At 41.6% G+C, this 15,498-nt stretch overlaps 1 protein-coding gene across 1 annotated transcript; it reads right to left on the reverse strand.

Annotated features, from left to right (window-relative positions):
• Nucleotides 1–9,557: 9,557 nt before the first annotated feature.
• LOC122482588 (olfactory receptor 51I1) lies at nt 9,558–10,502 on the reverse strand. The gene has a single exon (XM_043578896.1). It carries the CDS (start codon nt 10,500–10,502, stop codon nt 9,558–9,560), a length of 945 nt encoding a protein of 314 aa, XP_043434831.1.
• Between the last annotated feature and the right edge of the window lie 4,996 nt (nt 10,503–15,498).

The following is a 15,498-nucleotide window of genomic DNA, read 5'->3' on the forward strand; positions in this document are numbered from 1 at the left end:
GTCACCAACAGCAGAGATAAGCCTTCACCTACATTTGAAAAAAAAAAAAATGAAATTAACTTCCTCCTGAAGGTCTTCTGCCTTCACAGTCCACTGCAAACGCTGAAGGAAGAATATGGAAATGGGGGAAATTGGAAACATCTACATCATTCCGGGTAAAAACATAACAGACATTCCTCTCACCTCCTATTTCCCTGACCTCTAGAATCCTTAAATTTTACATGTAAAAGAGATATTTGAGGCTGGCTGATCTTATAAGAGATAGCACAGCTTAAAAATTAAGAGCAAAATACTAGAATAAATCAAGCCTGTCAAAATCCATACTCAGCCAGTTACTAGATGTGTGATATGGACAGTTTATTTATATTCTGATCTAAAGGGGTTTTTGTTTACTTGTTTGGTGTTTGTTTTTTACTTGTCAAGTGGAGATATTAATGATACTTTTATTTGTGTATAAGAAATAAATGGGAAAATTAAGATCATATGTTCAGTGTTTTAGAGCTCTATATGTGGATTCTATCACACCTCAGTTGGAAGCCCAGTTAAAGCTCAGCTTACTCTCAGTGTGACCTTGAACAGGTAACTTAACCTTCCCAAGTTTCAGTGTGTCCATCTGTAAATTAGGGATAAAAATATATTTGCCTCATGTGGTTGTTGGTGGACACAATATTGTATGGCATATAAAACGCTGAATAAATATAAACTCTTTTACTCTTAGGGAGACAATAAGACCCAGAGAGGAAGATTAAGTCGTATACCAAAAGCCTGAATCAGTATCCACAGAACGTAAGTTATGGCTTAGATGTGCAGGGTCTCCTGGTAGTGATGTTTCCATTTCCCTATGGAGATGAGAGAGAGTAAACCTCAGGATCTAGGATGGAGTCATTAGAAAGAATTGCATTTCATCTCTGCCAGTGTAGATCTGAGAAAACAAGGAGACCAAGGATAACCGAGGACAGTGCTAACCTCCATGTGTCCCCACTCTGCTCAGGGAAAAAAACGTTTTGAATGAAAATGAGACAGGGGTTTTACAAAACTGATAAAGGGAGAAATACGAATAAAAGTGGAAAATGATATGGACATCCCAACGGAGAATTCTACGAATACACAAATGACTTCTAAATTTAAAAACAAGAGTTCAGAGTGAGAAGATGTATTGGCTTCAAAATAGCAGATCTGATCTGGAATCCATGGAGAGATCAAAGACACAGAGATAAAGGACTCCATTAGTTGCAAGAGATCAGGAAGAATTAGTTAAACCCCAATCAGAAGGTGAAAATAGGTGCCTGGGTGGCTCAGTCAGTTAAGTGTCCAACTCTTGATGTCAACTCAGGTCACAATCTCATGACTGGTCGTACGATAGAGTCCTGAGTCAGGCTCCATGCTAGGTGTGGATCCTGCTTAAGATTCATTCCCAGGGCACCTAGGTGGCTCAGTCAGTTAAGCGTCAGACTTCAGCTCAGGTCATGATCTCACAGTTTGTGAGTTCAAGCCCTGCATCAGGCTCTGTGTCAGCACAGAGCCTGGAGCTAGCTTCTGATTCTGTCTCTGTCTCTCTCTCTCTCTCTCTCTCTGCCCCTCCACTGCTCACGCTCTGTCTCTCTCTCCACAATAAAATAAACATTTAAAACAATCAAAAAAAATTATTCATTCTCTCTCTCTCTCTCCCTCTCTGCCCTTCCCCCTCTTACACTCCCAATAAAAAAAAGTTTTACAAAAAAGGTAAAAATAACATGTGATATGATATAAGGTACCAGGTGCACCACAATTAAAATAACAACTGAGATAACATAACTTAAATTTGTAAAACAAATTTTTTTAATTTTCTTTAAATGTTTACTTATTTTTGAGAGAGGGAGAGAGAGAGAGAGAGAGAGAGTTCAATCAGGGAGGCAGCAGAGAGAGAGGGAGACACAGAATCTGAACAGAATTCTGAACACAGAATCCAGGCTCCGAGCTGTTAACACAGAGCCCGAGGTGGGACTCGAACTCCTGAACCGTGAGATCATGACCTGAGCTGAAGTCAAACACTTAACCCACTGAGACACCCAGGCGCCCCTGTAAAACAAATTTTAAAAGATGAAGTAGGAAGGGGCAGTCACAACTGGTATACAAGCTGAATTCTCCCCAGTGATCAGTTCACTTCTTCACGCAAGCGACACGGATGTGTGAATCACAGATTCTTGACCAATTCTTTACCCTGTGGTTACCTCCTGGATGTGACATGGTCCATAATTATCTAATGAGTTTAATGGGAATGCTCCACTGGAATGGACAGACAGTCAGGACAATATGCAGCTAAGAGAATGCAAGAAGCTATGACCATGGAGAGACACAAGGTGACAGTGAGAAGGGCCCCAGAGCTGCCTCCTCGTACTCTCTTCACTCTGGAGCCCTCTCTTCATACACCAGCCCTGCTGAAATCCCATGCACTCTATTTCCCAAGCTTCCCTCAAGAGTAACAACTTTTGTGACAGGTGATATACTGACTTGTGTTTTTATCCATTTGCATCCCTTGGCCCTACCTTGTGGATCAGTGGTTCTCAATCTTGGCTACACATTAGAATCACCTAGGAAACTTAAAAAATCCCTGTGCTCACATAACACCCCAAACCAATTAAATTAGAATCTTTGGATGCAGTATCCAGTTATCAATATGTTTTAAAGCTTCCAAAACGAACCCAACATTGAGAACCACTCCAGACCCGTCTTCTGATACTCCTACAGTGACAGTTTATTAGACAAAATTGTAACTTTCAAGGACTCCCCAAGTTAGCTTTTTTATTTAAGACCGCCTTCCTACCCCACTCCTGACCTGTAACTTAAACATTTCCTTGTGCCTCATTGTCTGCTAGATTGTTCAACATCCTGGAGCTCCTCTAAATAAACTTGGGTGTGCTCATAATGCTCTGTGGGTATCTCCAAGGTGATGCCCACAGACGTAACCCGGGTTGGGGGCTAGTGTTGCATATCACTCCCATGAAAGTGCACCTAAAGAGAGAGCATTTGACGGCTGTGTCTAATCATCTCACCTGTGGGTCTCCCCTGCCCCTGATAAAGCCTCATCTTTGGCAGGAAGTAACAGTGAAGCCATGGAAGCACAAGCCACGATCCATGGTGTGGAGCGGGAACACGTAAGCTGGAGAATGGGAAGGGCAGTACGCAGGAGAGCACAGTTCCAGGAAATTGACTCATATGATAAAATTGGATCATAGAACTGATAACCAGGGTGGGAATGAAGAGATGATAAGCAGAGAGGCCACTTTCCCATTCCAAGATGCCCCATGTTAGTCCCGTAACAATCACGTTAACTAAACCAGTAAGAGGTTAATCTTGTTCTTCCAACTGTAAGTCCTGTGGTCTTTCCTATGAAGTCCAGCAGCAGCTTCTGAAACTGAAGCCACGTAAGTGAGAAGAATGGGGAGACGCTGGAGAACTTGGTCTTCTTTATTTCCATGGGCAGTGCAAAGGACAGGATGGCAGACACACACTCTTTCCTGACTCCTACACAGACTGGGGGCCAAGAGAAAGTGAACAGGAGTTAAGTGACCTTCTAAAGGTCCACTGATTCCATTGCCAACTGATTCCATTGCCTCTCAGAAGTCCACTGATTCCATTGCCAACTTACAGTCTCTCTAAAACCTGAAACCAGAGTCCAACCTTGCACCCACTCAGAGAGTCCCCTCCATGGCATCTTTATCAAACTATCACCCGCACTCAGCTTGAACATTCCCAGTGATGGCAAGCTCACTGTACCTAAAGCCACTATCCTGGTTAGATGCACTGACTTACAAAGTCTTAACTTTGGGCTTAAAGGTTCTTCCTCCACATCATATATAATTGCTGCAGACACAGAGACACAACAGTCTTTTTCAGATTTCACCTGGATATTGTTCTTCATGGTATCTGCTAATTTCTTGAAAACTACATCTCAACTTGCAAACATAGATTTACGTGTGCAATTATTTGTTTAATGCCTGTAGCCCCTCTTAGACTGTAAACTCCACCAAAATAAAGAGGAGTATTGACTTTTTTCATTTTGTGTAATTAGACCCCCAATACTAGCACAGGGTCAAGCACATAACAGATGATTAATAAATACTGTAACTGGATAGATAAATAATTGAATAGATACATTGTATCGGAATATGCCAAACATAATATTCTGTAACCTTCCCTTGTTCAGATTATTTTAAATTATTTTTGCTGTTCAAAGTAGCTGATATTTCATTTCCTCACCATATATCCCCCTGTCTGTGTGACTCACAGATCATCAGTCTAATATGAATCAATGGTGCAATATGTAGCTTATAAAAAAATCATGGGTTTTAGTCTTTGCTAAAAGAAGTATTTTATTCAGAAGATAATACGTCCTAACATGCACACATACAATTCTATATTTTACCCCCACTGCTTACATCGTCCTTATCTTCTTTGATAATGTTCTTAAGTCCCACTAGTAGTCAGACTGAAAACTTCCATTTTATCTGAAGCTTTTCCTAACATTTTTAAAGCAGAAATAATAATTTTATCACCTGTGACTTTAAAATAACTGTACAGACTTTTCCCATTTGCTAGAATTACATTCATGCCTCTGTCCTCCCTGTCCTGAGCTCTTTTACAGTCAGACCTGTGCTTAGTTCAATCTTGTCTTCCTAACACTTCACAGAATTCTAACACAAAGACATGCTTAAGAAATCATGAATTAATAAACAAAAGCATGACCATACTGCTTGGGACCATAACTGAAGTACATTCAGCTCTGGGCTCCACACTGCAGATGGGAGGTAAACTAACTGGGACACACTCAAAGGCAAGGGGATCAAGTCATTTAAAGAGCATGGAAGGAGTCAGTGGTGCTTTGAGAAGAGGAGATAGAGAGGAGGTAGAGATGTGTGGGGGTGGGTGTAAGAGGTGATGAGCAATAAACAGAGATCACAGGCAGTCAGTCTGGGGCCCAGGTAAGGAGGATTTTTCTAAGAGTCAAAGCTGCACAATACGGATAATAAACTTCTGGTCAGTGGAAACGTTCACGCAAAGACTGAATAATCCTTGATGGGAATATTAGAGGGACAATTCCAGCATCTGCTGAATTAGGATTAAAGGCTCTTTCACCTGCCTTTCCGCCCTCACACTTATGTCCAGACTGCCAAGGTCTCTCTTATTCCATGACACTGAGAATATCATGGCTGCAGATCCGTGTGGGACCCAACAGAGATCAGAGATCATTGCGCCCCCTGCCAGGTGATCCCATGTCTTTCTCTAAACCAGTCTCCAGCAGCCTTATCTGAAAGTGTGTGGGAGGACAGGGGGGCATTTGAATAAATATTACTCTATGTGTAGGAAACCTACCTGAAAATAAGATCTGGGGACTTTTTTTCCTAGTAAACCTCTCCTTCACCGGCCAAACAAACTGTAGTGAATACACAGCACACATGTGCCTTAACAGAGACTCACTCAAAGATACAGAGACATGAGAGAGACCAAGAGAACCTCAGGGGCACAAATGGAATTGCAGACAGAACACTTGCGCACATACCTAGGAGATGCAAATAGACTCAGATTCACCTGAGAGAGCTTTGTGAAGTAGCTTTTGGATTGATTGAGGGTAGGCCAGAGCTCACAATGGCACCGGAATGAGCCTCAGGCAGGCACTGGCCAAGACAGTAGGTGGACTCTATGTCCCTGAGAGTCCCCAGAGCCCAGGGCCTTGGGGTCCGCATTGTGCCTGAGGGTGATGCTGAACTGGTTATGGGAAAAGGTAGGGAGATGAGATCTCGCCTTGGGGACAAAAGGAAAAGAAAAAACACATCCTTTAGAGATACTGCCCTGTCTCCACACAGAAAATAAAATCCCAGCTCCTTCCCTATGTTGAAGAGGATGGAGATAAATTTCTACAAGCTCAATGGCAACATCCCCTCTGCCCTCAAGTGTCCAATTTCAAAACTGGAACTCTGCACCCTTAATCCAGCATCTACCTCCTCATATTCTGGGCTTAAAACCTATATCTGAGGCATAACCTAAAGTTTAGACCCCAGTGGGCAAACTCTAGGACTCAGAGATCAAGAGAAGAGAGCTTGGAGCCCAGAGTTTCACCAATAGGGGATATAACCAAGCTTTCTTCATCCACTTATGACGACTGTTCCTTACTCAATTTTCATTCCTATCCTTACTACTCAACCTCTCACCAAGTTCCAAAAGATGAAGGTCTCTTCCAGGAGAGACATCCTAAGATACTGAAAGACCGTGGGGTACAAAGTCACAGAGATGTAGGTTTGAGTCAAAGGTCTACCATCTACCAGACTTTATATTTCAAGAAACTAGCATTTCTTCAACTTAGAACCTAATTCATAAGGAGGATAGTAACCATATATATGGGTAGACATTCAAATGAAAAGAAGAAAGTGACATTTTTTAATGCGATTGCACCACACATGATAATTATCCTTATTATAAATTCTAGTGGACTCCCCAATTTCAGATCCCTCTAATAAATTCTTTCCCCCAGATACCTAGACTTCCCACTAAGTATTTCAGTTGACCTCTTCCTTATTTCAGTTTCAAGTAGGGTGTAAGTGTATTTCGGGGAGAAATAGCAGAAGAGCTCTCTCCCCTTTCTTAATCAAAGGGTGAGATGCATGGGGAAAGCAAAAAGAACATGGATATAGAGTAAATTTCCCCTTCCCCATATGGAACTTTGAACTATCTCATAGAGGCAGTTTAAGAGCAATTTCTGCTTTCCCATTACTGTAGAATTGTTTGCATTAGGTTAATGACTTCGGAACCTGGAGATGGAATTCAGGAGAACACAGATGACAATTTTGTGAATAAGGTCACAGAATCATGGGGGGGAAAGAGACCTAAAAATGCCTCAGAATAGGCATTAGTCCCTGGTGAGAAGGGGCCAGGATTTCAAAAGTCATAGAGCAAAGTAACTTTAGCTATGTCATTAGGGACAACATGATGGGGAACAGGCATCAGATCAGATCCAATTCATTCATTTATTTAATTAGTCACTTGGTTGTTCATTTATTTACCATGTATTGGGTGTACCAAACACTGTGCTAGGTGTAGGATTTTAGGTTTGACTGCCATTATCTCCCTTTTTTGACTTTTGAGAAGTCCTTTTAAGAATCAGTTTCTGCCTCCATTTAATGACAATAAAAGTAAAGAGAAACCCTATGTACTTGTTCAGAGTGATAATACTAAACATAACACCTGTACAAATCCCAACAAAAGGGACTTATAAATTAGAAGTGTTAAAAGTCATCTCTGGGGAAATTATGAAACATTTTCCCCCACAAACCTTAAAGAGAGGAATCAATTTGCCCTGTAAAATAGAAGTGAGATTTTCCAGAGCAGATTGAAGCAAAGAAAGGCAAAATGCAGGTAGGTGTTTGGTGTAGAAGAATATAACCATGTTAAGCAGATGTCTTCTAAAAAAGTAAATACTTGCTTCAGAAAAAAAGTTCATAGACTTTGTAGAAAAGAGAGAGAAACCTCAGAAGATGTGCTGGTCAGGGGACTTATATGCATTGAAATCCCAATGACACAGAACTGTTGCAAGGTCCCACATCCCACTGTGACAACCAGCTGATTTTTGCCTCCCAGGTTCTAACTGCCTAATGGGCAACCTTAAAACTGGAGCTTGCCTGAATTTTGGATTCCAGGTAGGTTGTGATGGCATAGGGGATAAAGAAGGGAATCGCACGATGGAACAGGAGCCTCAGAGTGACTGTGGAATGGCTGGTGATTGTTCATCAAATCCTTCTGTGAAGCTATTTCAGTGTTCCCACTTTGTGGAGATAAAAGTCTCTAAGTCGGCATTTCCCGTCACCACCTGCACCATATGCCTAGTTGTCCTGCACTCAGTCTCCCCAAGCTTTATTTATTTTTGTAAATGTTTATTTATTTATTTTGACAGAGAGAGATAGAGCATGGGCAGGGTAGGGGCAGAAAGAGCAGGAGACAGAGAATCCCAAGCTGACTCCATGCTGTCAGTGCACAGCCCAATGCAAGGCTTGATCCCACGAACTGTGAGATCATGGCCCAAGCCAAAATTAAGAGTCAGAAACTCAATGGACTGAGACATCCAGGCACCCTTCCCCAGCTTTAAAAACCACCCATGATCTGACTAGGTGGTCTCTCAAGATCATGTTTCCCAAGCTTCTCAGTGTGAAACTTCCCCTTCGTCTAAACAAAGCTGTTTGGAATTCTCCTAAATATCCTAGACCAATATTCTAGGTTAAAGCTTCTCTCAACCTTTGACATATATCAGAATTACCCAGAGGGCTTATTCAAAACACAGATTGTTAGGGGGGCATGGGCAGCTCAGTCTGTTGAGCGTCCAATTTTGGCTCAGGTCATGATCTCATGGTTTGTGGGTTCAAGCCCCGCATCGGGCTCTGTGCTGACAGCTCAGAGCCTGCAGCCTGCTTCAAATTCTGTGTCTCCTCCTCTCTCTGCCTCTCCCATGTTCATGCTTTGTCTCTCTCTGTCTCTCAATAATAAATAAACATTAAGAATAAAAAATTTAAAAAAAACAACAACAACACAGATTGCTAGACCTCACCCCCCAAAGTTTCTGGTTCAGGAGATCTGAGGAAAGTCCTGAGAATTTGTACACTTAACAAGTTCCCAATCATGGCTGATGATGCTGGTCTGGGAATCACACTTTGAGAAACACTTGTCCAGACTCTTATACTTTGTGGGTCTCGCCATTTTTGTTACATATCAGATAGGCATTACCTGAAAGATGTCTGAAAGAGTAGTGCTGTGCTTCTCAAGCTTTAGTCACTGAACAGACTGTATTTAGTCTTATTAAATACAATTTGAATCCAGTAGGTCTTGTGTGAGGAGAAGAGTCTGTTTCTCCTAACAAGCTACTAGGTACACCAGTGTGGTTGTTCTCCTTTGGGCCACACTTGGAACAGTAAGGTTCTAGCCTTCTTTTGCCTCAATATTTCTTCTCAAGCAGTTATTCATGCTATTTTTGCTAAGATCATTATCTTCTTTTTTCCTGCCACCCTGTGCCAAGTACCTTAACCTTACCTCTCATCTTTCACAAACTACTTGACACACACACACACACACACACACAAACACACACTTAACTTGACCTCCACAAACAAAACGGGTCCTCTTTCTCACATGAAGCACCAAGCCTTTACAGAATTTTGTCTCCAATGTTTATTATTTCCCCCACTCTAGGTGGTAATAGAATTATTTGTGTTCAGCCTATTTCCTCTGTAAAACTTCCATTGTTTCCATATGTCAAACATTTTTCAGGGCATCTGTTACTCTTTTATATGCTTTTTCCTTGATATGTCTATCTCTTACTTAACAATTCACCTTGTTCACCATCATAACATTCTTAGTGACTGGCACTAGCTTTTTCACATGGTGAATGATCAATACATATTTAGGTCATTTTATTGAGTCAGCTGTTCTTTTATTCGTTCTGTATTCACAACTATCAAGGTCCTGGTTCCCCTCCTGTGTCTCAGCATTCCTCAAGCTGGCAAACAAGTCCAAGTCCTTTCCCTCAGTAGTCTTCCTCAGCTCTGGGATTTATAGAGGACTTTGAGGATCCCTCTGCGTATCTCCTTTGTCTTCACACTGTAGATGATGGGGTTGAGCATGGGGGGTACAAACAGGTAGACATTGGACATCATGACATGAACAACAGGTGGGGCACTCTTCCAGAAGCGGTGGATCATGGAGACAGTAATTATGGGCACATAAAAAGCCAGCACTGCACAGATGTGTGACATGCAGGTATTGAATGCCTTGAGCCGCTGCTCCTGAGATGCGATGGCCAGCACGGCTCTGAGGATCAATGCATAAGAAAGCAGGATGAACACTGAGTCTACACCATAGGTGAAAATGACCACAAAAAGCCCATAGATGTTGTTAACATGGGTGTCTCCACACGCCACTTTCATGAGATCTGGATGGAGGCAGTATGAGTGATGCAGAACTTTGCCCTTGCAGAAGGGCAGCCGTTTTACCAAAAAGGGGAAAGGGAAAAGAGTGATGAAACTCCTGGTGAGGATGCCCAGGCCCATAACCAGGATGCGGCTGTTGGTGAGCACAGTGGCATAGCGCAGTGGGTCACAAATAGCCACAAAACGATCAAAGCTCATGGCCAGCAGTATGCCTGATTCCATGAAAGAGAAAGTGTGGATGAAGAACATCTGGACCAAGCAGGCATCGAAGCCAACATGGCGGTGGTTGAAGCAGAAGGTAGCAAGCACAGTGGGAAGTGTAGACAAGGACACTCCCAGATCGTTGAGAGAGAGCATAGAGAGGAAGCAGTACATGGGCTGGTGCAGAGCAGGCTCCTGAACCACCAGAGTGAGGATGCTGAGGTTGCCTATGATGGATATCAGGTAGAGGATGCAGAAAACCAGGGCAACCCAGGCATGGCCTGTCTGCATCCCAGGAATGCCTGTGAGCTGGAGTGTGGCTGGCTGGAAGGGGGTACCATTGACACCCAACATGGCAGGCAGGTGGGAGAGTGCAGATGGGGGATAAGCCCCTGAAGATATATTGGGGGGGTTCTTCACTTTCTTTCAGACATCCTGTCTCCAACACAAAAGGTTAGGGATTGAAAGAGTTTATCTATGTTCCTGCTTCTCCCATAAAACTATGAGCTCTTTGAAGAGAGTAACTGGGTTCTAACAATTCTGTATCATCAGGGCCCAGCACCCTGTCTGAGCCATAGTAGGAACTCCATGAAGGTGTGATGATCAGGTGAGGGTCCATGACGTGGCAAAGCAACAGGGTAGGAGACAACTGGAATGATGCTCCCTAATCTTCCCCTTAAAGTGCATCATGCCTTCCCATCCCCGGTCTCACCCCAGAATCCATATTCTGGAAATGTGGAACTAACAGAAATTAAGAAAAACGGGGGAAAAGAAACACCACCATGTCTTTGGGAGCCCTATGGTCAATGGTTCAGATGAAGCCTCTACTGTTGTACACGTATAGCTTCAATAAGCTGTACTCAGACTTCTCCTCATGCTCACAATCCCATGGCACACCCTGAATGTGTCATCACCAGAAACGGTTCCACCTCTGAAATCTTAAATTCCATTTTTTTCATTATTACCATAGACTTCCAGCTTCCACCTCGCCTACCTTCTCATGCCCATGTACTTGCTCTCAGAGTCTCAATAAGTCTTCCATATGATTCTGGTCTATTCGTCTATGAGCCTCTCCTCACTTTTTCTCTGACCTACTCACACTAGGAGTGGTATCTTCATCTTCTCTATGCTTGTCTTTGACGTTCACACAGGAAACCCTAACCTTTGATAAATTCTATAACCAAACTTCCGGGTGTACAGCTGGATAAAACCAAAGAAGCAAGTGTTTGATTGGAGAAGAGACAGACAGACAGACAGATTTTACCACCACCTAAATTTTAAGCTCAACATCTTTATTTATTCTTACCCCCTTGGTTTTCCAAGAAAGAGATGTCTCGCCTTCTCTGAGGCCAGGCCCTCCACTTTCAGGATTCCATGCCTTGATATCTCTTTCAGAGACCACTTCCAATAGTGTATTGAACTGTATCTTCAGCCTCTCCATTTCTGTCTCTTTCCTTTCAGGCAATAAGCATGTGCAAGACCAGCCCATCATGAAGCCATAACCTTTACTCTCTAGCTGTCATTCTATTACCCTCATTAATTCTTAGTCAAACTTCCTGGAACACTGTCTCTCTGGATGCCACGGAAAGGGGGCTTGTTCGTGTCTGCTTTTCCAGTTCCATTCTGAGATCCTGACAATCAGGGTTTCAACCTTATTAACCATACCTTCTATCACCGTTCAATTCACTGTATGTGGCTTCCACACTTCCCTCTCCCAAATAAAGTGAATTTCTCTCTGCTCACCAGCAAACTCTTTGTTGCTTCATCTATTTGAGCTCTCTACCAAAGTTAACATTGTTGGCAACTCAGTTTTCCTCCTACCTTGGCATCTTTTTCTGTAGCATCTTTACTGACTCCTCTTTCTTTGTCTTTCTCTTCAAGCCATTACAACTCTAGGAAGAGTAAACAATAGTCAGAATGGTGCAGATTGAGAAACCATACCATAAAGGGCTTCTTCTCAGCCTTTATGTAAAATATCTCTGTAACTGTATTTCCATGGTACTTGATACCTTAAAATTAAAGCTCCATTCTGTAGAGAATAGGATAGTGGTTGCCAGGGGCTGAGGGATGGGGTGGTGAGGGAAATGGGGTGATGTTAGTCAATAGGTATAAGCTTCCAGCTCTAAGATGAATAAATTCTGTGGATCTAATTGCAGCTTGTTGACTCTAACTCATACTGCTATAATATATACCTGAAACTTGTCAGAAGAGTGTGTCTTAAATGTTATCATCTCACACACAAACAAAATGGAAATTACACAAGGGAATGGAAGTATGAACAAATCTTATTGTGGTGATTATTTTGCAATATAGATGTGTAGCAAATCATCACCTCATAGGTCCTAAACTGACACATGTTATATGTCAATAAATCACAATAAAACTGGAAAAATCCAGGCTGAAGCCAAAGAACTTTGAACCCAAGAGTCTGGGAGGAAAAGAGACTGAATCTACCAGGAAGAAAATGGGAAAACTGGAGAAAAGATAGGGCTACTCCAAGGAACAAATCAAAGCACACCTGGTAGAGGGTCCAAAATATCACTATAACTAGGGTAATAAAATAACCAAAGTCACAACAACAGAGAACAAGTAACAATCTCCAAAAAAACACTTCTGAGGGGCCAGGCTCTGGACAGTGTATGACCCCCCCCTTTAATATAGCAGTGTTCACAGGTGCAGAGAACACAACAAATTTTAAAACACATAAGGGATGGAAAACTAGCCACAATGATAAAACAGAAGAATTCTCCTCAAAAGATATTCCAGGAAGTAGTGACAGCTAACAAATTGATCAAAACCGACTTAAGCAATATAACTGAACAAGAATTTAGAATAATTGTTATAAAATTAATGGCTGGGCTTGAAAAAAGCATAGAGGACAGCAGAGAATCTATTGCTACAGATATCAAGGGACTAAGAAATAGTCATGAGGAGCTAAAAAATGCTATAAATGAGGTGCAAAATAAAATGGAGGTGGTCACAAGGAAGATTGGAGAGGCAGAGGGGAGATTAGGTGAATTAGAAGATAAAATTATGGAAAAAAGGAAGCTTAGACAAAAAGAGATAAAAAAATCCAGGAGTACGAGGGGAGAATTAAGGAACTAAGTGATGTAATCAAACAGAACAATATCTGTATCATAGGAATTCCAAAAGAAGAAGAGAGAGAAAGGGGCTGAAGGTGTACTTGAACAAATCATAACTGAGAACTTCCCAATCTGGGGAAGGAAACAGGCACTGAAATCAAAGCGGCACAGAGAACTCTCCTCAGACAAAACTTGAATCAATCTTCTGCATGACACATCAGTGAAACTGGCAAAATATAAGGATAAAGAGAAAATTCTGAAAGCCCCTAGGGATAAATGGGCCTTAACATACAAAGGTAGACACAAAAGGGTAGTAGAAGACCTATCTACTGAAACTTGGCAGGTGAGAAAGGAATGGCAGGAAATCTTCAATGTGATGAGCAGGAAAAATATGCAACTAAGAATCCTTTATCCAGCAAGTCTGTCATGCAGAAAAGGAGAGATAAAGGTTTTCCCAAACAAACAAACACTGAAGGACTTCATCACCACTAAGCCAGCCCCTAAGGGGGATTCTGTGAGTGAAATGTTGCAAGGACCACAAAGTACCAGAAACAGCACTACAAACATGAAACCTACAGATAACACAATGACTCTAAACCCGTATCTTTCAATAATAACATTGAATGTAAATGGACTAAATGCTCCAATCAAAAGACACAGGATATCAGAATGGATAAAAAAACAAGACCCATCTATTTGCTATCTACAAGAGACTCATTTTAGACCTGAGGACACCTTCAGATTGAAAATGAGGGGATGGAGAACTATCTATCAAGTTACTGGAAGTCAAAAGAAAGCTGGAGTAGCCATACTCAGATCAGCCAAACTAGACTTTAAATTAAAGGCTGTAACAAGAGATGAAGAAGGGCATAATATAATAATTACAGGGTGTATCCATCAGGAAGAGCTAACAGTTATAAATGTCTATGCACCGATATCAGAAGCCTGCAAATATATAAAACAATTAACCACAAACATAAGTAACCTTATTGATAAGAATGTGGTAATTTCAGGGGACATTAATACCCCCACTAACAATGCATAGATCATCTAGACACAGGATCAATAAAGAAACAAGGGCCTTGAATGATACACTGAACCAGATGGACTTGACATATATATTTAGAACTCTACATCCTAAAGCAGCAGAATATACTTTCTTCTCTAGTGCACATGGAACATTTTCCAGATAGATCACATACTGGGTCACAAAACAGCCCTTAATAAATATAAAAGAGTTGAGATTATACCATGCACACTTTTAGATCACAATGCTATGAAACTTGAAATCAACAACAGGAAAAAGTCTGGAAAACCTCCAAAAGCATGGAGGTTAAAGAACACCCTACTAAAGAATGAATGGGTCAACCAGGCACTTAGAGAAGAAATTTAAAAATATATGGAAACAAATGAAAATGAAAATACAACAATCCAAATGCTTTGCAATGCAGCAAAGGCAGTCCTGAGAGGAAAATACATTGCAATCCAAGCCTATATCAAGAAACAAGAAAAATCCCTGGGGCGCCTGGGTGGCGCAGTCGGTTAAGCGTCCGACTTCAGCCAGGTCACGATCTCGCGGTCCGGGAGTTCAAGCCCCGCGTCAGGCTCTGGGCTGATGGCTCAGAGCCTGGAGCCTGTTTCCGATTCTGTGTCTCCCTCTCTCTCTGCCCCTCCCCCGTTCATGCTCTGTCTCTCTCTGTCCCAAAAATAAATAAACGTTGAAAAAAAAATTAAAAAAAAAGAAACAAGAAAAATCCCAAATACAAAATCTAACAGCACACTTAAAGAAACTAGAAGCAGAATAGCAAAGACACCCCAAACCCAGCAGAAGAAGACAAATAATAAAATCAGAGCAGAAATAAACAATATAGAATCCAAAAAAAACTATACAGCAGATCAACGAAACCAAGAGTTGTTTTTTTGAAAAAGTACACAAAATTGATAAACCTCTAGCCAGGCTTCTCAAAAAGAAAAGAGAGTACCCAAATAGATAAAATCATGAATGAAAATTGAATTATTACAACCAATCCCTCAGAAATACAAGCAATTATCAAGGAATACCATGAAACGTTATATGCCAACAAACTGGACAACCTGGAAGAAATGGGACAAATTCCTAAGCACCCACACACTTCCAAAACTCGAACAGGAAGAAACAGAAAACTTGAACTGACCCATAATCAGTGAAAACATTGAATCAGTTATCAAAACTCTCCCAACAAATAAGAGTCCCGGACCAGACAGCTTCCCTGGGGAATTCTACCAGA

This window comes from Prionailurus bengalensis, chromosome D1, assembly GCF_016509475.1.
Source record: "Prionailurus bengalensis isolate Pbe53 chromosome D1, Fcat_Pben_1.1_paternal_pri, whole genome shotgun sequence".
Taxonomy (NCBI): domain Eukaryota; kingdom Metazoa; phylum Chordata; class Mammalia; order Carnivora; family Felidae; genus Prionailurus; species Prionailurus bengalensis.

What these genes read in the sequence shown, in the direction of transcription:
- LOC122482588 (XM_043578896.1), bottom strand. Translation starts at nt 10,502, where the DNA reads ATGTTGGGTGTCAATGGTACCCCCTTCCAGCCAGCCACACTCCAGCTC.